Below are 26,760 nucleotides of genomic sequence, written 5' to 3'. Positions count from 1 at the left end.
TGACCTGACTTCTTATTACTTTCCCAACCAGTTTCTAGCTTTGATAAACAGTTCTTGGAAAAACAGGCTTTCTAACAAAAGATTCAATATTCAGTTTTATACCCTCCCTACCAATGACCTCCTGACCTTTATAGCCACCACAAATTTGGATCTGTTTCTTTGCTTTCTTTACTCTTTTTATGTATCAAAAGTACTGGATAGGGACTCAGTATTGGCAGATTCTCAAAATCAAATGACTCGGACTCGAGGGCATAGGACCTGATCGGGACACCTCTAGTTTTCTCCACGTTGCTCCTACTGTCATCCTTGAAGAAGAATGTGGAGCTTGCTGAACTCAGATGTGCTGCTTCTCTCCTTCTCTGATGTTAATGAGCGGAGAACCTCTCACACCGGCGGTTCTGTTGCTGAATTCGTGAGTGTGGTGAGTGGAGGACCCAGGGGAGTGTGCTGGTTCGGTGAAACTGACAACCGGATGGTCCAGTGGTTGGTTTAGGTGGTTTTAGACAAATGAGAGAACCACTTTATTCATTTCTGGGTTTTTTTTTATCTCCACAGCATATTTATAGCGATACGATGTTAGAACGTTGTTAAGAGACCTGAAAATGTTTTAAGCAAATGTGTTTCTAAATGTGCCATTGTAGCTGTAAGGCTCACATGGTGCACTTGTGTGTTTAGCAGTTGCTGATTTAAAGCTTCAGTCTTTGCTGCTCTGTAAAATGGTTCAGTTAACCTGTGTGATGATTTCAGATGCATACACAGACGAGGACCTGATGCTGTACTGGAAGAGCGGCGACGAGTCTCTCAGCACAGACGACAGAATCTCTTTGTCTCAGTTTCTGATCCAGAAGTTTCACACCACATCTCGTCTGGCTTTCTACAGCAGCACCGGTACATCAGGGGTCACTCTCAGACAGTCTGGTCTCATGTCAATAAAATCAATCGTTACCATTGCTCCAAAGATCATATTAATCACTTTCTGATTCCTTGTTACAGACACATTCATAAGAATAAAACATTACAAGCATCCCTAAAAAGCATGCTAGGAACATTTCACCTGCTGTAGCCCAAACACACATTAGCCACGTTTACATGCGCCAAATTTCCCCAATCCGAAATCCCGAATCTCTGTCTACGGACACCAACTGAAATGATCCGATCGTGCCGTGAGTTTGACGCACCAAGTTTTCAGTCAGATTAAATAAGTTGAGCATGCTCAGAGTTTTCTTTCCCGGGAAAAACAATTTTTCCTGCTTTCCTGATTCATTTAATCAATTTAGTGTTTTTGTTTTGCTAAAAACCTGCAGGTAATCACAGAAGTTACATTTTCTTCAGTGAATCCCTGCAGGTTTATGCTTTTCTGTGTTTTATTGTTGATGACATTAAAGTACGGGAGGGTTATCCTCGTCTCTGCCTCTTGATCAGCTGTTCCACGGCTCTGACGTGGCGGCTGTGGGTGGCGGAGTTCATTCTTGTGTTGTATTACTGAGCTCTGTTTTGGTTTATTATTAATAAAATGTGACAATCAGCTGAAACTGTGGAGAAAATTGGTTCAAACATCATTTTTAAAGTCAGGCAGTCTAAATGAGGGCGGGGCGGCTCGCTGTCTGCTGCACACAGGCACAGTGGGCATTATTCTAACCCTAACCCCGGGCCGAGTCGGATCACAATATTCCGATTGACATGTTTACATGCAGAATTTTTTATCTGATTGGGCGTTCAACCCGATTACTTGTGCCCATCTAAGCGGGGCTTTTCCCTCACCTTCCTTCTGCTCCATGTAAACCTGAACTGCTCACCTGCTTATGTGTAACCACATATCTCTGGGGGCTTGCTGAAGAGGCTGTAGTCGAGAGATTCTGCCTCAGACAGACTCATGGCTGTTTAAAAGTTCTGGATGAACCCATGCTCTGCTGCCACACAGAGACTGGAACAACAAGCGCTACTTCAGCCAAAATTTTAAAATCTGGGAACATTTCTCCAAATTAAAACAAGAAAGTCAGCAAAAATCTCTGAAGGAAGAGCGTTCAATTCAGCATGCGCTGGATCTGACCCGAGCCACACAGCAGGTTGTTGGATTTTGACTGGGATGTGTGTAAAATGTTCAGATCATGTTTAAGCCTTGATACGATTCTGTCTGTAGGCTGGTACAATCGTCTCTACATCAACTTCACGCTGAGACGCCACATCTTCTTCTTCCTGCTGCAGACGTATTTTCCTGCCACTCTGATGGTGATGCTGTCATGGGTTTCATTCTGGATCGACCGGCGAGCCGTCCCAGCCAGAGTCTCTCTAGGTAAAGTAGGAATCCTTAAAAGTCGGGGGGGGGGGGGGTCATACAAGCAGGGAAAGATTCTTCTACTGAAAAACGACTGAAAAAACCACGGGCATGCTAGAAAAGGTCCCGGTACGCTGAGAAGTACTACATAACAGACTGTGCCAGCCCACTTAGGGCACCAATCTAAATCCTTTTATTACTGATATCATGATAATAGGTGACTGGTAACCAGAGGTGGAAAGAGTACTAAAATTTCCTACTTAAGTACGAGTACCAATACTTTAATAATTTTTTACTCAATTACAAGTAAAAGTACTTGCCTAAATTTTTACTCAAGTAAAAGTAAAAAGTATCATAAACAAAATGTACTCAAAGTAAAAGTTACTTAGTTACATTTTTGTCAGCGTAAGGATGGCTACATCTAAGTCACATATGTCAGAGTCAAGGCCCACGGGCCAGATGCGGCCCGCGGAGCATTTTTATGTGGCCCGCGAGATAAATATCAAAAATATATTAAAACTGGCCCGCTGGCCAATTTTACCGCAAAAGCTTCAACTCCCATGATGCTTTGCGGCGTCAGCGCGGAGCCGACGCGCCCCTTCCTTTGTGTTGTCGCGTGCACGTCCCATTTACCAGTTCCGTTAGAACTTATGAGACAGTACATCCATCAGGGTTCTAGGGGATGTCGGCGAGTTTTATCGTATCAGACCTGGGTTTGGACCACCTAATTAGAATCGTGTCTTTTATTTTAAAGGTGAAATGACTTGTACGAATAGTATCCCCAGAGTAGTCCACTTCTTTTAAACTCGTTACCTTTTGGTTAAGATACTAGAGAGAAGTCTGGAGGCAAGCCAAGCCTCTCAGCATTTTTTTGGGTTATCCGGATTAATTGCGCCTCTAACAGCTTATGTGGGAGGTTGGTAACTATAAAATGATTTATGCTAGTTGATCAGGCTAACATAAGTTTCTCAATTTATTTAATTAATCCAACCCCTCCAGCTGGTAGAGACTTTTTCAACCTGCAATCAGAGCCAAAAATAACCTCTAATATTTTGGTTTTATCGCCCTTAAGACAACTCGTTACTCGCAAGGAGGGAGGAGTTAAACTCCCCTTATCTTAAGGTTTCTTTATATTATTTTATTATAAACTGTAAAGTAAGTCCTGATAATTCAGAGACCTGTGATCGACATGCTTACCTCTGTGCAATTATGGTCAGGGCCACAAACGTGAAGCTTTAGAGAAAACCTGAAAGAATCAGGATTATGTTTCTTTTTCAAAAAAGATTTATTACAAAATCAAAAATACAAAAATGGGTAAATAAAAAACAACTGCTATCCCCCAAGGAGGAATTAGTTCAAAATGATTAAATAAGAGTTAGTTTACACCAGCTCCTGTCTTCTGAGAATCTTCCGTTCAGCTCCTTCAAAAAGGCCCTCCTTCTCTCCAAAAAACTGCCTGTCATCCCCCATCCAGCAGGACGGGGGATGACCCCTTCAAATCTGCTCTGTCTCTCTGCCGTATGCCCCAGCTCTCTCTCTCCTGCTGTTCAGAGCTACTGCTTTTATACCCTTCCTGGGCCAGCTTAGGCAAGGCAAAAAGTCACATATCATTACCTCATGACAGTTTAGGTCAAGAGGTCATTTACCAGATACACACTTTGTAGCTCAACACAAAACATTTGGTGTCATTTTCACTACATGCAGCATTCTTCTTAACACAGGTCATTACATCATCTTTTGCAGCATTCTTCAGTTTCTCTCCAATGTTCCTGAGAGAGCTTCTGGATCTGATGGGCTTGTCTTCACTCTGTTCTCCTCCAATCCCATCTTTCCAAGCCAGGGGTGGATCCAGGGGTGGGGCCAGCCTCCTGACCTTTCGCCCAGTTCTGTCCTCTTGTCCCTGTGACCCTTGTGTGACCCTTGTTTCTGACCACAGTTTTTTGACCTGCAGCCCAGCTCCTGTCTTCTGGCTGATTTTGCTCGCACAAGCCAGTCCAGTGTGGCTCACCTTTTGACCCCGTACTTTCCACTGTCTTTGGCATGTGGGGACTGGCAACAGTGTTTTTTTCAGCGTCTGCTGCCGGTGTCTGCAGCTCCGCTGTCTCGGACAAACTAAACACTCCTCTCACTCAGCGCCGAGTTCACTCAGCTATTTTCTGACGTTGAAGCCCAGAAATGGAGATTTTAGCTGCTCAGTAATGTGTTCACGACTGAAAGAGAAAGTTTTCCAACTAACGTCCAGACAGAGCTGATATAACTCCAGCGAGCAGCGACACGCTCAAACCAGCACGGCTCTGTGGTCGTGTTTCCTCCCCGACACACAACAACGTGGTCAAGCTGCTCAGACATGTTCATCAGCACAAACCTATGTGAGCACCTGTTGTCATCTAATGTTGTCATTATTATGATGAAGATGAACAAAACAACAGGAGTCTCCTCCTCAGCTCAGACCAACCCCATGATGCAGGTATCTGGCTGGAACAGGTGAGCATCACAGTAAACCAGTGGAGCAAACTGAGCTTTAAATATGTTGGTTTTATGCTCGTTTTCTGCTCCAAAACATGAAAGTTAACAGGTGAGATGTTGCATTTTCATTTAAGATAAAATGATATTTTTATTTTGTTGTTGGCCCGTGAGAAAAGATTTAACCTACAGTAAACAGGAAGTGGAAAGGCTGCAGATAGATGAATAGAATAGAAAATCCCTTTATTGTTCCTCAGTGGGGAAAGCTAGACGTCACAGCAGCGATGACACGTATTACAGGAGAAAAAAGGAGAATAAAAAATAAGAAAAATTAATAATCAAGAAAACATAAATCCTGAATAGATTTATAAAATGATGATTATACCACAAGTAATGAATACCACTGATGCCTTTTATTTAAAACGGACTTGCTCGTGTGTAATTTGGTTATTCCACATTCAGTGTTAATGCAGAAATATGTTTGTTTCCAAATTTAAAGGTTCAAAATTGCATTTATGTTGATAAAGAAAATGTGCAAATTTGCGTCACTTTTTCATAAAATATTAAGTTTGGCCCTCGACTCCGTCCCAGAGTTTCATTTCGGCCCCGTGTGTGTTTGAGTTTGACACCCCTGGTCTAAGTAGTGCTAAATCACAACGCCAGTTCACAATTCACTCGTGTGTGCGCGCACACACACACACACACACACTCAAACACACACGCTCAGCTTGAAGGAGGGATTTCTTTCCAGTCAGTGAGAACAGGACGTGCACATTGATTGGACGAGGTTTTTCTAGGATGGTAAGTTTCAATTGAGATTAAAATTATTCTTTATTTTGAGAAAAAAATAATTTTTAGATGCCATCAGTGTGTGAGGTATCTCAATGTTCTAATGACAAAACTCTAACATGAGACTGTGCTCTAACCCGTCACATAACAAGCTAAATGCAGTCAAACATTTCAGATGGACCGTATGACAGCTGCTAACGTTGGCCCTGCCCTGCTTTACCTCTACATTACAGTTCCTGTATCCATGTCCATCCTAGAGCTCCTCTCTGACTATTAAAGCTAGCAGAGTTCATCCTTGGTGGTGGGTTCACTCACTCATTTAACCCTTCACCACTGAAATTAGTTTGTTCATTCCAATCCTCCTAAATAATCCTCCAATCGTCAAACTGGAATCCTTCCAGGTGTTACTAGAACTAACGGTGTCTCCTCGCCAGCGTGAGCCTCCGAACTGTGAAGGTTGGTTTCCAAACATGAACTTTAAATCATGCATTAATCTCCTCTTGTAACACTTTAACGTGTTTAAAAGGCTTGTATCATGATAAGTTACACCTCCCAGACCAAAGATAAGATAAAACATGATCATAAACACTGCAGAGACGTCATTATGTATTAAATATAAGTTATTTTCCTGAGCCGTTACTTCAGCCAAGATATAAGATGCATGGATTTGATGAAACCACACTTTCTCATGCAGTTCTATATGTGTAACACACACACACACACACACACACACACTGCAGCATTTTAGAATAATTTGAACGACTAATTTAACTACACTGAACTGCTTTAGTAATAATGTAATCTCTTATTCTGGAGTAAAATAAAGAAACGAGCTAAATCATCACATTTCTGTGGCATCAAGAAGCATCTTCTGAGTTCAAACACAGGGATGGAGCACAATGTTTACACCTGAACAGTATCAGGATGTTTAACTCACAGAGGCCTGCAGGTCTTCTGTTTTATGAGCAAAGCGCTGTTAATCCACTTGTTATGAGCGCTAAACGTTATTTTGCCGCTTCCATGCGGAGCGGTAGGGAAACACGTTTCAAACACGGAACCGAGTCCGGCTACCAAACCGAGCAGAGTTCTGATGACGTCACATCGGTGCGCGAAGGTGCGGGTTCCAACCCACAGGAGAGGAGGGAGAGAGGAGGTGAACAGCGAGTGGAGGAACTGAACCGATGTCTTTGAGCAAAAGTGTACACACACACACACACACACACACACACACCCCCCCCGGTTTAGACACGGCGCTCATGCAGGGGTCTTTTTCCGTTCCGACGCTACATGTAATATTTTTAATTTATTAAGCCTATAATTTATTTTTACTCAGTAACGGATATCATTTAAAATGTAGCGAATTACAATTCTTTTTTAAAAACTTACTCAAGTAAAAGTAAAAGTACAGCTTTTAAAAACAACTTAAAAAGTATAAATTTACAAAAAAAGCTACTCAATTACAGTAACGTGAGTAAATGTCATTCGTTACTTTCCACCTCTGCTGGTAACCTTTTGAGAATGAGTAACTGGTACCTACTGACTATGTATGAGAATGAGTAACTGGTACCTACTGACTATGGATGATAATGAGTAACTGGTACCTACTGACTATGGATGATAATGAGTAACTGGTACCTACTGACTATGGATGAGAATGAGTAACTGGTACCTACTGACTATGGATGATAATGAGTAACTGGTACCTTCTGACTATGGATGATAATGAGTAACTGGTACCTACTGACTATGGATGAGAATGAGTAACTGGTACATAATGACTATGGATGATAATGAGTAACTGGTACCTACTGACAATGGATGATAATGAGTAACTGGTACCTTCTGACTATGGATGATAATGAGTAACTGGTACCTACTGACTATGGATGAGAATGAGTAACTGGTACATAATGACTATGGATGAGAATGAGTAACTGGTACCTACTGACTATGGATGAGAATAAGTAACTGGTACCTACTGACTATGGATGAGAATGAGTAACTGGTACCTAATGACTATGGATGAGAATGAGTAACTGGTACCTACTGACTATGGATGATAATGAGTAACTGGTACCTACTGACTATGGATGATAATGAGTAACTGGTACATAATGACTATGTATGAGAATGAGTAACTGGTACCTACTGACTATTGATGATAATGAGTAACTGGTACATAATGACTATGTATGAGAATGAGTAACTGGTAACTACTGACTATGTATGATAATGAGTAACTGGTACCTACTGACTATGGATGATAATGAGTAACTGGTACATAATGACTATGTATGAGAATGAGTAACTGGTAACTACTGACTATGGATGAGAATGAGTAACTGGTACATAATGACTATGGATGAGAATGAGTAACTGGTAACTACTGACTATGGATGAGAATGAGTAACTGGTACCTACTGACTATGGATGAGAATGAGTAACTGGTACCTACTGACTATGGATGATAATGAGTAACTGGTACCTAATGACTATGGATGAGAATGAGTAACTGGTACCTACTGACTATGGATGAGAATGAGTAACTGGTATCTAATGACTATGGATGATAATGAGTAACTGGTACCTACTGACTATGGATGATAATGAGTAACTGGTACATAATGACTATGTATGAGAATGAGTAACTGGTACCTACTGACTATGGATGATAATGAGTAACTGGTACCTAATGACTATGGATGAGAATGAGTAACTGGTACCTACTGACTATGGATGAGAATGAGTAACTGGTACCTAATGACTATGGATGATAATGAGTAACTGGTACCTACTGACTATGGATGATAATGAGTAACTGGTACATAATGACTATGTATGAGAATGAGAAACTGGTACCTACTGACTATGGATGATAATGAGTAACTGGTACATAATGACTATGGATGAGAATGAGTAACTGGTACCTAATGACTATGGATGAGAATGAGTAACTGGTACCTAATGACTATGGATGATAATGAGTAACTGGTACATAATGACTATGGATGAGAATGAGTAACTGGTACCTAATGACTATGGATGAGAATGAGTAACTGGTAACTACTGACTATGGATGAGAATGAGTAACTGGTACCTAATGACTATGGATGATAATGAGTAACTGGTACCTACTGACTATGGATGAGAATGAGTAACTGGTACCTAATGACTATGGATGAGAATGAGTAACTGGTACCTAATGACAATGGATGATAATGAGTAACTGGTACCTACTGACTATGGATGATAATGAGTAACTGGTACATAATGACTATGTATGAGAATGAGTAACTGGTACCTACTGACTATGGATGATAATGAGTAACTGTTACATAATGACTATGGATGAGAATGAGTAACTGGTACCTAATGACTATGGATGATAATGAGTAACTGGTACCTAATGACTATGGATGAGAATGAGTAACTGGTACCTAATGACTATGGATGATAATGAGTAACTGGTAACTAATGACTATGGATGATAATGAGTAACTGTTACCTAATGACTATGGATGATAATGAGTAACTGGTACATAATGACTATGGATGATAATGAGTAACTGGTACCTAATGACTATGGATGAGAATGAGTAACTGGTACCTACTGACTATGGATGATAATGAGTAACTGGTACATAATGACTATGGATGAGAATGAGTAACTGGTACCTAATGACTATGGATGAGAATGAGTAACTGTTACCTACTGACTATGGATGAGAATGAGTAAATGGTACCTACTGACTATGGATGAGAATGAGTAACTGGTACCTAATGACTATGGATGAGAATGAGTAACTGGTACCTACTGACTATGGATGATAATGAGTAACTGGTACCTAATGACTATGGATGATAATGACTAACTGGTACCTAATGACTATGGATGATAATGAGTAACTGGTACCTACTGACTATGGATGATAATGAGTAACTGGTACCTAATGACTATGGATGATAATGAGTAACTGGTACCTAATGACTATGGATGATAATGAGTAACTGGTACCCTAATGACTATAGATGATAATGAGTAACTGGTACCTACTGACTATGGATGATAATGAGTAACTGGTACCTAATGACTATGGATGAGAATGAGTAACTGGTACCTACTGACTATTGATGATAATGAGTAACTGGTACATAATGACTATGTATGAGAATGAGTAACTGGTAACTACTGACTATGTATGATAATGAGTAACAGCTACCTACTGACTATGGATGATAATGAGTAACTGGTACATAATGACTATGTATGAGAATGAGTAACTGGTAACTACTGACTATGGATGAGAATGAGTAACTGGTACATAATGACTATGGATGAGAATGAGTAACTGGTAACTACTGACTATGGATGAGAATGAGTAACTGGTACCTACTGACTATGGATGAGAATGAGTAACTGGTACCTACTGACTATGGATGATAATGAGTAACTGGTACCTAATGACTATGGATGAGAATGAGTAACTGGTACCTACTGACTATGGATGAGAATGAATAACTGGTATCTAATGACTATGGATGATAATGAGTAACTGGTACCTACTGACTATGGATGATAATGAGTAACTGGTACATAATGACTATGTATGAGAATGAGTAACTGGTACCTACTGACTATGGATGATAATGAGTAACTGGTACCTAATGACTATGGATGAGAATGAGTAACTGGTACCTACTGACTATGGATGAGAATGAGTAACTGGTACCTAATGACTATGGATGATAATGAGTAACTGGTACCTACTGACTATGGATGATAATGAGTAACTGGTACATAATGACTATGTATGAGAATGAGAAACTTGTACCTACTGACTATGGATGATAATGAGTAACTGGTACATAATGACTATGGATGAGAATGAGTAACTGGTACCTAATGACTATGGATGAGAATGAGTAACTGGTACCTAATGACTATGGATGATAATGAGTAACTGGTACATAATGACTATGGATGAGAATGAGTAACTGGTACCTAATGACTATGGATGAGAATGAGTAACTGGTAACTACTGACTATGGATGAGAATGAGTAACTGGTACCTAATGACTATGGATGATAATGAGTAACTGGTACCTACTGACTATGGATGAGAATGAGAAACTTGTACCTACTGACTATGGATGATAATGAGTAACTGGTACATAATGACTATGGATGAGAATGAGTAACTGGTACCTAATGACTATGGATGAGAATGAGTAACTGGTACCTAATGACTATGGATGATAATGAGTAACTGGTACATAATGACTATGGATGAGAATGAGTAACTGGTACCTAATGACTATGGATGAGAATGAGTAACTGGTAACTACTGACTATGGATGAGAATGAGTAACTGGTACCTAATGACTATGGATGATAATGAGTAACTGGTACCTACTGACTATGGATGAGAATGAGTAACTGGTACCTAATGACTATGGATGAGAATGAGTAACTGGTACCTAATGACTATGGATGAGAATGAGTAACTGGTACCTACTGACTATGGATGATAATGAGTAACTGGTACATAATGACTATGTATGAGAATGAGAAACTTGTACCTACTGACTATGGATGATAATGAGTAACTGGTACATAATGACTATGGATGAGAATGAGTAACTGGTACCTAATGACTATGGATGAGAATGAGTAACTGGTACCTAATGACTATGGATGATAATGAGTAACTGGTACATAATGACTATGGATGAGAATGAGTAACTGGTACCTAATGACTATGGATGAGAATGAGTAACTGGTAACTACTGACTATGGATGAGAATGAGTAACTGGTACCTAATGACTATGGATGATAATGAGTAACTGGTACCTACTGACTATGGATGAGAATGAGTAACTGGTACCTAATGACTATGGATGAGAATGAGTAACTGGTACCTAATGACTATGGATGATAATGAGTAACTGGTACCTACTGACTATGGATGATAATGAGTAACTGGTACATAATGACTATGTATGAGAATGAGTAACTGGTACCTACTGACTATGGATGATAATGAGAAACTGGTACATAATGACTATGGATGAGAATGAGTAACTGGTACCTAATGACTATGGATGATAATGAGTAACTGGTACCTAATGACTATGGATGAGAATGAGTAACTGGTACCTAATGACTATGGATGATAATGAGTAACTGGTACCTAATGACTATGGATGATAATGAGTAACTGGTACCTAATGACTATGGATGATAATGAGTAACTGGTAACTAATGACTATGGATGATAATGAGTAACTGGTACCTAATGACTATGGATGATAATGAGTAACTGGTACATAATGACTATGGATGATAAGGAGTAACTGGTACCTAATGACTATGGATGAGAATGACTAACTGGTACCTACTGACTATGGATGATAATGAGTAACTGGTACATAATGACTATGGATGAGAATGAGTAACTGGTACCTAATGACTATGGATGAGAATGAGTAACTGTTACCTACTGACTATGGATGAGAATGAGTAACTGGTACCTACTGACTATGGATGAGAATGAGTAACTGGTACCTAATGACTATGGATGATAATGAGTAACTGGTACCTACTGACTATGGATGATAATGAGTAACTGGTACCTAATGACTATGGATGATAATGACTAACTGGTACCTAATGACTATGGATGATAATGAGTAACTGGTACCTACTGACTATGGATGATAATGAGTAACTGGTACCTAATGACTATGGATGATAATGAGTAACTGGTACCTAATGACTATGGATGATAATGAGTAACTGGTACCTAATGACTATGGATGATAATGAGTAACTGGTACCTACTGACTATGGATGATAATGAGTAACTGGTACCTAATGACTATGGATGATAATGAGTAACTGGTACCTACTGACTATGGATGATAATGAGTAACGTGTACCTAATTACTATGGATGATAATGAGTAACTGGTACCTAATGACTATGGATGAGAATGAGTAACTGGTACCTACTGACTATGGATGAGAATGAGTAACTGGTACCTACTGACTATGGATGAGAATGAGTAACTGGTACCTAATGACTATGGATGAGAATGAGTAACTGGTACCTAATGACTATGGATGATAATGAGTAACTGGTACCTAATGACTATGGATGATAATGAGTAACTGGTACCTAATGACTATGGATGATAATGAGTAACTGGTACCTAATGACTATGGATGATAATGAGTAACTCGTACCTAATGACTATGGATGAGAATGAGTAACTGGTACCTAATGACTATGGATGAGAATGAGTAACTGGTACCTAATGACTATGGATGATAATGAGTAACTGGTACCTACTGACTATGGATGATAATGAGTAACTGGTACCTACTGACTATGGATGATAATGAGTAACTGGTACCTACTGACTATGGATGATAATGAGTAACTGGTACCTAATGACTATGGATGATAATGAGTAACTGGTACCTACTGACTATGGATGATAATGAGTAACTGGTACCTAATGACTATGGATGAGAATGAGTAACTGGTACCTACTGACTATGGATGAGAATGAGTAACTGGTACCTAATGACTATGGATGAGAATGAGTAACTGGTATCTAATGACTATGGATGATAATGAGTAACTGGTACCTAATGACTATGGATGATAATGAGTAACTCGTACCTAATGACTATGGATGATAATGAGTAACTGGTACCTAATGACTATGGATGAGAATGAGTAACTGGTACATAATGACTATGGATGATAATGAGTAACTGGTACCTACTGACTATGGATGATAATGAGTAACTGGTACCTAATGACTATGGATGAGAATGAGTAACTGGTACCTACTGACTATGGATGAGAATGAGTAACTGGTACCTAATGACTATGGATGAGAATGAGTAACTGGTATCTAATGACTATGGATGATAATGAGTAACTGGTACCTAATGACTATGGATGATAATGAGTAACTCGTACCTAATGACTATGGATGATAATGAGTAACTGGTACCTAATGACTATGGATGAGAATGAGTAACTGGTACATAATGACTATGGATGATAATGAGTAACTGGTACCTAATGACTATGGATGATAATGAGTAACTGGTACCTAATGACTATGGATGAGAATGAGTAACTGGTACCTAAGGACTATGGATGATAATGAGTAACTGGTACCTAATGACTATGGATGATAATGAGTAACTGGTACCTAATGACTATGGATGATAATGAGTAACTGGTACCTACTGACTATGGATGATAATGAGTAACTGGTACCTAATGACTATGGATGATAATGAGTAACTCGTACCTAATGACTATGGATGATAATGAGTAACTGGTACCTAATGACTATGGATGAGAATGAGTAACTGGTACATAATGACTATGGATGATAATGAGTAACTGGTACCTAATGACTATGGATGATAATGAGTAACTGGTACCTAATGACTATGGATGAGAATGAGTAACTGGTACCTAAGGACTATGGATGATAATGAGTAACTGGTACCTAATGACTATGGATGATAATGAGTAACTGGTACCTATGACTATGGATGATAATGAGTAACTGGTACCTAATGACTATGGATGATAATGAGTAACTTGTACCTAATGACTATGGATGAGAATGAGTAACTGGTACATAATGACTATGGATGATAATGAGTAACTGGTACCTAATGACTATGGATGATAATGAGTAACTGGTACCTAATGACTATGGATGAGAATGAGTAACTGGTACCTAAGGACTATGGATGAGAATGAGTAACTGGTACCTAAGGACTATGGATGATAATGAGTAACTGGTACCTAATGACTATGGATGATAATGAGTAACTGGTACCTAATGACTATGGATGATAATGAGTAACTGGTACCTACTGACTATGGATGATAATGAGTAACTGGTACCTAATGACTATGGATGAGAATGAGTAACTGGTACCTAAGGACTATGGATGATAATGAGTAACTGGTACCTAATGACTATGGATGATAATGAGTAACTGGTACCTAATGACTATGGATGATAATGAGTAACTGGTACCTAATGACTATGGATGATAATGAGTAACTGGTACCTAATGACTATGGATGATAATGAGTAACTGGTACCTAATGACTATGGATGATAATGAGTAACTCGTACCTAATGACTATGGATGATAATGAGTAACTGGTACCTAATGACTATGGATGAGAATGAGTAACTGGTACCTACTGACTATGGATGATAATGAGTAACTGGTACCTACTGACTATGGATGATAATGAGTAACTGGTACCTACTGACTATGGATGAGAATGAGTAACTGGTACCTAATGACTATGGATGATAATGAGTAACTGGTACCTAATGACTATGGATGATAATGAGTAACTCGTACCTAATGACTATGGATGAGAATGAGTAACTGGTACCTAATGACTATGGATGATAATGAGTAACTGGTACCTAATGACTATGGATGATAATGAGTAACTGGTACCTAATGACTATGGATGATAATGAGTAACTGGTACCTAATGACTATGGATGATAATGAGTAACTGGTACCTAATGACTATGGATGATAATGAGTAACTGGTACCTAATGACTATGGATGATAATGAGTAACTGGTACCTACTGACTATGGATGAGAATGAGTAACTGGTACCTAATGACTATGGATGATAATGAGTAACTGGTACCTAATGACTATGGATGATAATGAGTAACTGGTACCTACTGACTATGGATGATAATCATCAATAACTGATGACTGGTAATGATGTTGGGTGACTGGGATGTATTTGGTCCCTGATGAGTGTTTCAGTCTCAGCACATCTGAACATGAAACACTGTGACTCAGACAGCTGTTTGATGGTGTTGACTCATGAAACATCGACCCTCAGTTTGGTCATGTGACTCTTAGTCAACAGGTGATGATGTCCAGATGTGTCTGCCTGCAGGTATTACAACAGTGCTGACTATGTCCACCATCATCACTGGAGTCAACGCCTCAATGCCCCGCGTGTCCTACATCAAGGCTGTGGATATTTATCTGTGGGTCAGCTTCGTCTTCGTCTTCCTCTCTGTGCTCGAGTACGCTGCTGTCAACTACCTGTCCACCGTCCAAGACCGTCGCGAGCGTAAGATGAGGGAACGAGCCCACTCCCAGGTGAGGTACAGCACCTGTCAGTTGACTTAAACCTGCCCAGGTGAGTTTTTGCTTCTCATTTGAATTATAACTGCTGCCAATTGAGTCATAGTTGATCAGGTGACTTATGGCAGCTCAGATGAATTATTGCAGTGGTCAGGTGAGTAAAAGCTGATTAAGGAAGCTGTTTGTGTGTGTGTGTGTGTGTGTGTGTGTGTGTGTGTGTGTGTGTGTGTGTGTGTGTGTGTGTGTGTGTGTGTGTGTGTGTGTGTGTGTGTGTGTGTGTGTGTGTGTGTGTGTGTGTGTGTGTGTCCTCTGGAGGTTTCTTCCTACACGGGGATTGCTGTAAAGATTCTGACACAAGTCAGTGACTCGGTGCAGCATGTTGGGTTTTCTTACATGGGAAACTTTTACTGATTGGCTTAATGAATTGAACTCAATTGGAATGTACTTAGTGAGGTGCCTTGAGACAGCTCTGGTTGTGATTTGATGCTACATAAATCAACTGAATTGTTTAACTGTCCTTCCAGTCACTGCCCTGCACCTGCAGCATCTCCCAGACCAAAACCATGACCTTATTGGATGGGACGTACAGTGAGGCTGACACCAACAGTCTAGCAGGATACACTGAGGAACCCATTGTTCCGGAGGATGATCCTGAAGAGAACCATAAGGTCCTGGAGAGGTCAGACCATATGGTAGTCCACCTATCCATGAGCAGCGAGTCAGCTGGTACTAAGAAGAGGAAAAGTCTCCGGGCACTCAACATCATCCAGAACACTCATGCCATAGACAAATACTCGCGTATGATCTTTCCTGGATCTTACATCTTCTTCAACCTGATCTATTGGTCTGTTTACTGCTGAGATCCAGAACCTGGAGGTCCAGGGGACAGGGTCAAACAGAGGGATGTTTTGGTTCAGAAGTTGTCAGGATCCACTTGGTTCTGATTGGTTCTGATTCATCCACATCTATGAGGAACATTATAAATGACAGGAACTAGCAGCTGAATTAGGATGAAACTACAGATGGACCCAATGTGGAACAGATTAGCTGGTCCAGTCAGCTTCCATCATGCTGCTGCTGCTGGGATGAAACCTGTGTTTAATAAAGACTTCACATGTTAGAATGGATGTTCCTGATATAAGAGACACACAACAGTACATAGTTTGGATTCATTCTGACACAGCTGGCCTATGCCCAATGAACATGGGTCTGGCTATGCACACACTCTCTCTCTGTAGTAGTAATCAGGCTGGGATAATAACATAATAAATGATATCTGCTGTATGAATAGAACTCTACTAATGTATAAATGTCTGTGTGGAAATAAACTCCCATTTCTACCAGCTGTACCAGTGGCCTTCTGCCTGCTGCTGTGGGATGAGATGATGTCCGTTCATTCTAATGAAGGTAAATCACCACATTACACGATGTTCTTCTCCATCACAAGAACACATGACCACCTCTTCTAAGTCAGCATTTGCTGGTTGTTCTGACTTGAGCCATTTTCTCACACCATGAGTACCCCCTTAGTCAAATGTGTCAATGATTCTCCTAAAGTAGAACGTACAACTGATTATTAAATGAAAATGATTTTATTAAAAGTCCCTAATGCTGAAGCATGTCTCACTTCCTGTCTGGCTCAGGTGAATACTTTCATTTAAAGACAAGCCGTATGCAGCGTAGAGAACATTAGACTCCATGCGGAAACGTTCCAGAGCTCTGCATCCGCGCCGCATCGCAGCTGGTGTGAATGTTCTGATTGGACTCAATGATTTTTGTTCTATGCAAAACTGGACCACATCCATTCTGCATTGGAGTGAACGAGGCTTCACGCCCTCTCTCAGTAGCAGAGCATCGAGCAGCTGCACAGCCCTGATCTGGTCTTTTCTTCATGTTCTTGTTGTTTGTGTCATTTTTGCTCTTTTCATTGATAAAAGTTTATTAAAGGGACTTCGCGGAGTTTTGAATTTTTATGCTCGTGATTGCCCCCTCAGGCCAAAAGCGTAATGGCAGCTTCAATAGTAGGCCCGTACACGAGGCGCGCATGCTGTACGTGCACACTCCTTAACGAAAATAACAGCTGAGACAGTCGTGTGTGTGAGGGGGGGGGGACACGCATCTAATTAATTAAATAATTTGATTCTGTACCTTTCTCTTCAGCACAGCCGACAAAGGTTTAAGATGGGTCAGTCCTCCTGCATGCTCAGATCATTCCCTTCCCTTGCTTGAAAAATTGTTCCAAAATGAAAGTTGAACCCACATCTTTTTTATCTGTGAATTCAATGCTGTTCGGCGAGTCTCAAATAAAAACGTGGGCATCTTACTGTAAAAAAATATATCATTAATGTAAAAAAGAAACTCTCAACAAATTATGTTCACATTCAGAATCAAACCTGAGTCTTCCACTCGGGAGTCCGCCATCTTACTGGGTGAGCTATAGCACCAGTGATGTCTTTTGTATCTGTAACATTTATATCCTTGATGACAGCTGAAACAACGTCCAAAGAACGGTTCGGAGTGAAAATGGCTATTTTGTTGCTAATTAGCAGGAAATATCTAGAAGAAAGTTCTACAGAAAGTAGCTAAGGGTCCTCAGAAATGTAGCTAGCTTTGTCACTAGGCGTTAGGAACAGCGACAAAGTGGCACTGCCTCTCTCTCTGCTGCTAAAGCTACGGATAGCAAATGCTACGGGCGATGCCTGAGCGTGAACGCGCATGAAGCAGCCTGCTCGACCCGAGCGTCTCTCTTTTTCTGTGATTTTACAGAAAAACAGGCAATCACAGTAAAAACGCCAGGGCTCATTCTACAGGACCAGGGCATTGCAGGAGAATGTATGAAGAAGACATTTATTATTTCTCTACATGTTTTGGCTGTCAAACTTCCATAACGCCCCTTTAAGCGCTTCCCATGTGTTGAATGATAAAATAAATATTAAATGTTTCTAATGTGCTCACATACCACTGAGGGGACGAGTATCCCTGGTTGGGAATCACTGTGCTAAATGGAGTAGAGTAGAGTAGAGTAGAGTAGAGTAGAGTAGTAAAATAGAATAGAATAGAGTAGAAGAATAGAATAGAATGGAATAGTAGAGTAGAATAATAAAATATAATAGAGTAGAGTAGAGAAGGGTAGAGTAGAGTAGAGTGGAATTATAGAGTAGAGTAGAGTAGAGTAGAGTAGAGTAGAGTGGAATTATAGAGTAGAGTAGAGTAGAGTAGAGTAGAGTAGGGTAGAGTAGAGTAGAGTGGAATTATAGAATAGAGTAGGGTAGAGTAGAGTAGAGTAGAGTAGGGTCGAGTAGAGTAGAGTAGAGTGGAATTATAGAATAGAGTAGAGTAGGGTAGAGTAGGGTAGAGTAGAGTAGGGTAGAGTAGAGTGGAATTATAGAGCGGAGTAGAGTAGAGTAGGGTAGAGTAGGGTAGAGTAGGGTAGAGTAGGGTAGAGTAGAGTAGAGTAGGGTCGAGTAGAGTAGAGTAGAGTGGAATTATAGAGCAGAGTAGAGTAGAGTAGAGTAGAGTAGGGTAGAGTAGGGTAGAGTAGAGTAGGGTAGAGTAGAGTAGAGTAGAGTAGAGTGGAATTATAGAGTAGAGTAGAGTAGAGTAGAGTAGAGTAGAGTAGAGTAGAGTAGAGTAGAGTAGAGTAGGGTAGAGTAGGGTAGAGTGGAATTATAGAGCAGAGTAGAGTAGAGTAGAGTGGAATTATAGAGTAGAGTAGAGTAGAGTAGAGTAGAGTAGGGTAGAGTAGAGTAGAGTGGAATTATAGAGCAGAGTAGAGTAGAGTAGAGTAGAGTAGGGTAGAGTAGGGTAGAGTAGGGTAGAGTAGAGTAGAGTAGGGTCGAGTAGAGTAGAGTAGAGTGGAATTATAGAGCAGAGTAGAGTAGGGTAGAGTAGGGTAGAGTAGAGTAGGGTAGAGTAGGGTAGAGTGGAATTATAGAGCAGAGTAGAGTAGAGTAGAGTAGAGTAGAGTAGGGTAGAGTAGGGTAGAGTAGAGTAGAGTAGGGTCGAGTAGAGTAGAGTAGAGTGGAATTATAGAGCAGAGTAGAGTAGGGTAGAGTAGAGTAGAGTAGGGTCAAGTAGAGTAGAGTAGAGTAGAGTGGAATTATAGAGTAGGGTAGAGTAGAGTAGACTGGAATTATAGAGCAGAGTAGAGTAGAGTAGAGTAGAGTAGAGTAGGGTAGAGTAGGGTAGAGTAGAGTAGAGTAGGGTCGAGTAGAGTAGAGTGGAATTATAGAGCAGAGTAGAGTAGGGTAGAGTAGGGTAGAGTAGAGTAGGGTAGAGTAGGGTAGAGTAGAGTAGAATGGAATTGTAGAGTAGAGTAGAGTAGGGTAGAGTAGGGTAGAGTAGGGTAGAGTAGAGTAGAGTAGGGTCGAGTAGAGTAGAGTAGAGTGGAATTATAGAGCAGAGTAGAGTAGGGTAGAGTAGAGTAGTGTAGAGTAGGGTAGAGTGGAATTATAGAGCAGAGTAGAGTAGAGTAGAGTAGAGTAGGGTAGAGTAGGGTAGAGTAGGGTAGAGTAGAGTAGAGTAGGGTCGAGTAGAGTAGAGTAGAGTGGAATTATAGAGCAGAGTAGAGTAGGGTAGAGTAGGGTAGAGTAGAGTAGAGTAGGGTCAAGTAGAGTAGAGTAGAGTAGAGTGGAATTATAGAGTAGGGTAGAGTAGAGTAGAGTGGAATTATAGAGCAGAGTAGAGTAGAGTAGAGTAGAGTAGAGTAGGGTAGAGTAGGATAGAGTAGAGTAGAGTAGAGTAGGGTCGAGTAGAGTAGAGTGGAATTATAGAGCAGAGTAGAGTAGGGTAGAGTAGGGTAGAGTAGGGTAGAGTAGGGTAGAGTAGAGTAGAGTGGAATTGTAGAGTAGAGTAGAGTAGAGTAGGGTAGGGTAGAGTATATAGATTCCACAGAGGAAATTTTCACTCATTAAGGCAGTGCATACACTTAGAGAACAGCAAAAGTAATGTGGCATTAGACTATTCCTGTAACCCTCAGCAATCAAGAAAATGAATAAAAATAGACAATTGTGTTATGGTTAGGGTGAAACAGAAACAGCTTACTAGACACAGACGTACAAATGTGCATCTGGGTATTACACAGGTACTGAAATGACCTGAAACATGAATGTACACTATTAAACGTTACATATCTCTAGTAACCAAAGTAAAAACTACTCCATTGGATTCTACCATGTGTGCTCATTTTAAGAGCAGCTGGAAAAATGGTGTAAAAACTCTGATTTCTTTACTGGAAAGGTCAACCAAGGATGAAGAAAGTAATGGTTAATGGACCTAAGTCTTTGCTTGCTTCCTTCACAGAACAGATTTAAAATAGACAAAAACATGTTTTACATGTGAAAAGCAAAGGAAATAAGATATTCAGTAGTGCAGTGATGAGGGCATAAATTTAATGTTACTGTAAGATTTCAGCAGTAATAAATGTATTATTTAGTCTGGCCACGTTCCATTGATGGCTCTTGGTTGTGGTTAGGGTTCTACCGTTGTCTTTCTAATGATCTCCGGATGCTACTGAACAATGAATGTGACATAGGGTGTGTCCGAATCCAGGGGTAGGATGCTTGTGAGTGCGCATTTTGAGGTTGATGACGTAAAAGCGCAGCGACGAGTACTGTCCAAATTCCAAGAATCCTCATTCTCGCGTGCTCAAACGCGTCCTCGCTCCACCCACATTTCGAGGATGGGTCTGATGGATCCTCACAGGAGCAAGGGTATCCCAGCATGCTTTGCGTGCCGGCCGCTGGACTTGACACTCGCTACAACGGCGGACGGAGCGGGACAGCAGCACAGCTTAAAATGTAAGTTAGTTAAAAAAAATAGCGGTCAAAAAATAAAATACGTGTTTGGGCACTTTTGGTTTGTTTTTTATATAAGATCTAATACCGCAAATTGTTTTTTTTTTTCATGTAATTTAAGGCTAAAACATGCCCCACCGAAAACCAGCTTGACTGTTTAATAGGAAAAAACCACCGTAAACTAGCTTGATCCCAGCAGGCTTTTCAAAAGTAAATAGCGGTAGAAAACTAAGCTGAACGCGGTTCTGTTTATAGCCATTTGTCGTTTGTATAAGTACATTTTCAGCAGAAATCAGCGAGAACGAGCTTGTATGGTGGTCCCGTCATAATTCCCGTGTGTGTGTGTGTGTGTGTGTGTGTGTGTGTGTGTGTGTGTGTGTGTGTGTGTGTGTGTGTGTGTGTGTGTGTGTGTGTGTGTTTATTTAGCGAATAAAGCTTCTCATCATTTGTTTTAAGGTTAACACCCCACCGTAAACTTGCTTGAAAGTCTAATAGGAAAAACTCACCGTAAAGAGCTTGCATCTTATGTAATCATGTAACGAACGCCAAAAATAACGAAAACTAAGTTTAATGTTTATTTAAGTTAATTTTTAAGAAACCACATTACTGATTTAATGTTTTTAATTTCATTTTAGGCGGAAAAAAACACAGAACACAATTTTCATCTCCCATGTTGATAAATTAAAATATTGTTTATTCCATGTTTTATCAACTATGATTTATAATCTGACTTTGTTCTTCTATTCCTCTCTATTCTCATCCAGAACCAGTACCTTTAAGGAGCATCTGTAATTTCATTATGCCCACAGTGTTCTCTGTTGTTAAATGACAATAAAGCCTTGTAATCCTAATTCCCTTTGTCTGTAGGACTGCAAGTATCCAGGGTCAGGAGAGGGAGTCAGCGGAAAGCCCACTGCTGAATCCTGGCCCTGGTTTGTCCCCATGGACGAGGTGTTGGGACAGAGGCCTTCCACTATGCCTCCTGTCCTTATTGCTTCCATTCCCGTGGACACTCCAGGGCCAAGTGCAGCAGTGGGTGAGACAGAGGACAGGGAGAGTGGTGGAAGGAAGCCGGACTCCTCATCAGGGAGAAAAAGGTGAAGGGCTGATGAGCTCCTTGACCTGATCAGGGAGGACATGAGACAACAGAGGGAAGCGGAGGAGAGGAGAGGAAGAAGGATGGACAGATTTTTAGCATTGATGGAAAGGATGGCAGAGAAATGGTTTTTTTCTTTTAGTTTCTTCTGGTTCAGGTTCTATATGTGTTTGGATGTTTTTGTTATTTGTTTAAATGTAATAAAATTTCTATTAATTGATAACTCTTTTTTGATCATTAACAGTTTTATTATTCAGTTTTTAACAAGTAACAACATAGTAAATAAATTGTAAGGGAACACTGTAAGGAATAAAAGTAAAGAGAAAAGTAAAATATATACAGTAAACTTGGAAAGCAGGGAGTCTTTGGTGGTGTTGCTAAATCTACTGAACATGGATCGAGGTGGATGGAGTGCAGGAACCGGGATCCGTGGCTGAACGTTTCTGGTTGGCAAGTGGAACATCAGACAGAGTGGTCTGCAGAGGGTGCTTCTGGATGCCTCATCTCACTGACCACTGCATCGTCCATCAAAAGGGTTTGCTGGGCTGGCTCAATCGACGGCTGTCACATCACTAACATTCAGATATATGCAAAAAAGGAGATCATGAGTATAATACTTGTAACTCTAGCAGATAACAGGACTAAATGATTTTTAAACTTTAAATACAAAGGCCGGTGACGTTTATTGAGCCGTCGCAGCTCCTCAAAAACCACAAATAAAATTAAATATTGCTGTGGATCCATTTTCAACGTCGCTACTAGCTTGTTAGCTTGTTAGCCTGTTTGCCGCCGTCACGGTAGCTAGGCAACATGACCTGGGGCGGGAATAAAAACGAGGCTAGTACTGTCCGAATTCAGAGCCGCTGACTTCCGGTTTTAGCGGTCTTGCAAGGACCTGGCCTTGCTAGACCGGCGAGAACCCGTACTCACAAGCATCCTTCCTCTGGATTCGGACACAGCCACACTCTTGTTTCACTCTGTTGCATCGTCCCGCCCACCAGGCATGTAGAGTGCCCTGACTGGCCCACAAAGCAGATAAAGCTCTGTGATTTGTTCACTAAGCAGATAGAGCACTATGATTGCCCCACCATTATGGACCAATCACAGCTCTTTATGTGTTTGAAACCCCTCTAGAGAGCTGTGATTGGCCAGCCAGAATGCTGTTGGGGCTGCAGAGGTTCCAGTGGAGCGTTGCTAGACCAAACTTTGCAAAGCAAGAATTTGGTCTATTTCACTAGGCTAGGAAACCAGTGGATCGTGAGGAAGGTGGAATAGGTGGGGAGAGCAGAATAAAGAGAGAGAGGTGAAGGTCATACAAAAGCCAGCTTGAACAAGTGAGTCTTCAGCTGCTTTTTAAAGGAGACCACTGAGTCCACTGATCTCAGGCTCAGGGGGAGAGAGGTCCAGAGTCTGGGGGCCACAGCAGCAGATGATCTGTCACCTTTGACCTTTAGCCTGGTGCTGCACAACCAGTAGGCTTTGATCACTGGACCTCAGGGACCTGCTGGGGGTGTAGGGACTAAGAAGATCACCAATGTAAGATGGTGCTTGTCCATGTAAGGCCCTATAGACCAGAACCAGGATCTTGAAATGAACCCTGAAGTTGACTGGCAGCCAGTGAAGCTTTTTCACCCTGCTAGTGGTTTTAATAGTGGAGCAGGTGATGCTTTTGAGGCGTCACACATAACTGATCAGAATACAAATCCAGGCTCTGTCTCGTTGGACTGTTGTAATTAACCTTTGCATTAAACCTTGTTGAAAAGGTAAGAAAAGGATCCAATTAATTAGTTTTTTCCTCGTTTACACTGATGGAGATAACGGCGCAGTGTGTGTGGCTCTGGTGTTAATCAGGTGTAATGTTTCTGTTTGCAACAATCTTCACCAGAAGGTGAAGCAGTTCAATGACAGGGTTCGCACTGACAGGATGTTTCCTGTGTTTGATTGTTTATTTTGACGGAGAAATCTCAAGCCTGCAGATGCGCTGACAATTTAATCGTTACGCACATCGGGGAGGTAGCTCATCAGAACCAGGTGTCCCATCAGAACATTTGAGATGGACACTGAGCTCAGCGCAGCTTGCTGTCAGCGCATCCATAAGGTGGACAGTGAGCTGAAGATGTGTAGATCGGGGGCTTGGAGAAAGTTGCAGAACCATGCAGGAAGATTCTGTGTTTTCTAAACCCGGTCTCTCAGAGACTTGTCACTTAAAAATGTTCTGATTATATAGGCTGAATAGCGCTTGTTCCTGCCTCCAACACTGCAACGCATCCATGAGCCTGTCTGAAGAACAGTCCAGAATCTCATATCCTCTTCAGCTCAGAAAGCGCCTATAGAGACGTTTGATTACGCACAAGCAGGTGACCTGTTCAGGTTTATGTAGACGATCTTTAAATTTAGAATTGTTACAGATAAAAAATGAATGCAGTAAAATAAAATACATTGTAATTAAATATTCATTAATTAGTTTACAAGCAGAGAGCTGCATCAGATGGATTAAAGAGCCGCATGCGGCTCGCGGGTTGCTGACCCCTGTTCTAGTGTAGCTATAAGATTTGCTCTTGAAATTGGGGGGGGACACACACACATATGGACGTAACACAGGCAACAGTAAGTAAGTAAGTAAGAAAAGTTTATTTATAGAGCGCCTTTCACAGATATAAATCACAAAGCGCTGTACAACATGATAAAGATCAGGGCAAACACCTCTAACCAATAAAAACAACAGAAAAACAATAGCAGTGATAAAATAGAAAATTAAATCATGAGTATAAACAAAGTGAAGGTGTGAACCCGAACAAAGCCAGCAGATTAGCTGACCTCAGGTGTCGGAACCCCACCTGAGCTGTTACTGATGTCTAATAAGAAATGGGTTTCAGTTTTTTTCCGACACACGCAGCGTGTCTCTATTTTCCTAGTAGTCCCTGAACACAACACAATGCCTCATTTCCGGTCTGCAGAAACATTTCCGGCTCCACCAGAACGAAAAGCTGTGAGTGTTTCTGTTTGTGTTGGATCTGTTTCCGGAACGAACTGGGTTTGTTTGTTTGTTTGTTTGTTTGTTCATCGGAGGCGCGTGCTGATAAACTCCCGGTGTTTGTCGGTGACCTGGGAGAACGTAGCCGTTAGCTCCTACGAGTTCTGAGAAAAACTTCGACTTTATGTCCTGGTAGTGACGTCATTCTATCATCAACCGCCAATTTAGTGTCCATGTTCGCCTGGAAAAGAGACGCAGCAGGAGTGTTCATAGTAGTTCATAACAGTGCTAGATAACTGACCTAGATGACCGAAAACCTTCTCAGACGTGACTCGTATTGCTGTTCATGAACCTTCTCAGATGACTCGTATTGCTGTTCATGAACGTTCTCAGACGTGACTCGTATTGCTGTTCATGAACGTTCTCAGACATGACTCATATAGCTGTTCATGAACGTTCTCAGACATGACTCGTATTGCTGTTCATTAACCTTCTCAGACATGACTCATATAGCTGTTCATGAACGTTCTCAGACATGACTCATATAGCTGTTCATGAACGTTCTCAGACATGACTCGTATTGCTGTTCATTAACCTTCTCAGATGACTCGTATTGCTGTTCATTAACCTTCTCAGATGACTTGTATTGCTGTTCATTAACCTTCTCAGACATGAATCATATTGCTGTTCATGAACCTTCTCAGACATGACTCATATTGCTGTTCATTAACCTTCTCAGACATGAATCATATTGCTGTTCATTAACCTTCTCAGACATGAATCATATTGCTGTTCATGAACGTTCTCAGACATGACTCATATTGCTGTTCATGAACCTTCTCAGACATGAATCATATTGCTGTTCATGAACGTTCTCAGACATGACTCATATTGCTGTTCATGAACGTTCTCAGACATGACTCGTATTGCTGTTCATTAACCTTCTCAGATGACTCGTATTGCTGTTCATTAACCTTCTCAGACATGACTCATATAGCTGTTCATGAACGTTCTCAGACATGACTCGTATTGCTGTTCATTAACCTTCTCAGACATGACTCATATAGCTGTTCATGAACGTTCTCAGACATGACTCGTATTGCTGTTCATTAACCTTCTCAGATGACTCGTATTGCTGTTCATTAACCTTCTCAGACATGACTCATATTGCTGTTCATGAACGTTC

At 40.8% G+C, this 26,760-nt stretch overlaps 2 protein-coding genes across 3 annotated transcripts in view; both read left to right on the top strand.

The window, feature by feature from the left end:
- The window catches only part of gabrr2a (gamma-aminobutyric acid type A receptor subunit rho2a), a 28,271-nt gene extending 10,946 nt beyond the window's left edge, over positions 1-17,325 (top strand). Inside the window, exons 6-9 of the mRNA XM_054734757.2 lie at positions 748-888; positions 2,141-2,293; positions 15,516-15,724; positions 16,234-17,325. Coding sequence (XP_054590732.1) covers positions 748-888; positions 2,141-2,293; positions 15,516-15,724; positions 16,234-16,569 — 839 coding nt within the window. The 3' untranslated portion in view covers positions 16,570-17,325. The remainder of the gene's footprint in view (positions 1-747; positions 889-2,140; positions 2,294-15,515; positions 15,725-16,233) is intronic.
- An 8,191-nt stretch (positions 17,326-25,516) lies between these two features.
- syne3 (spectrin repeat containing, nuclear envelope family member 3) overlaps positions 25,517-26,760 on the top strand; it is a 54,560-nt gene continuing 53,316 nt past the window's right edge. Inside the window, exon 1 of one of the 2 annotated variants that reach the window (XM_070547153.1) lies at positions 25,517-25,589. The gene's annotated coding sequence lies outside the window, so the exon portion shown is untranslated. Of the gene's footprint in view, positions 25,635-26,760 lie in introns of both variants that reach the window. The other variant, XM_070547154.1, reaches the window with a different exon arrangement.

Source organism: Nothobranchius furzeri, chromosome 18 (assembly GCF_043380555.1).
Source record: "Nothobranchius furzeri strain GRZ-AD chromosome 18, NfurGRZ-RIMD1, whole genome shotgun sequence".
Lineage (NCBI taxonomy): Eukaryota > Metazoa > Chordata > Actinopteri > Cyprinodontiformes > Nothobranchiidae > Nothobranchius > Nothobranchius furzeri.
This window is presented reverse-complemented; position numbering and strand designations above follow the sequence as displayed.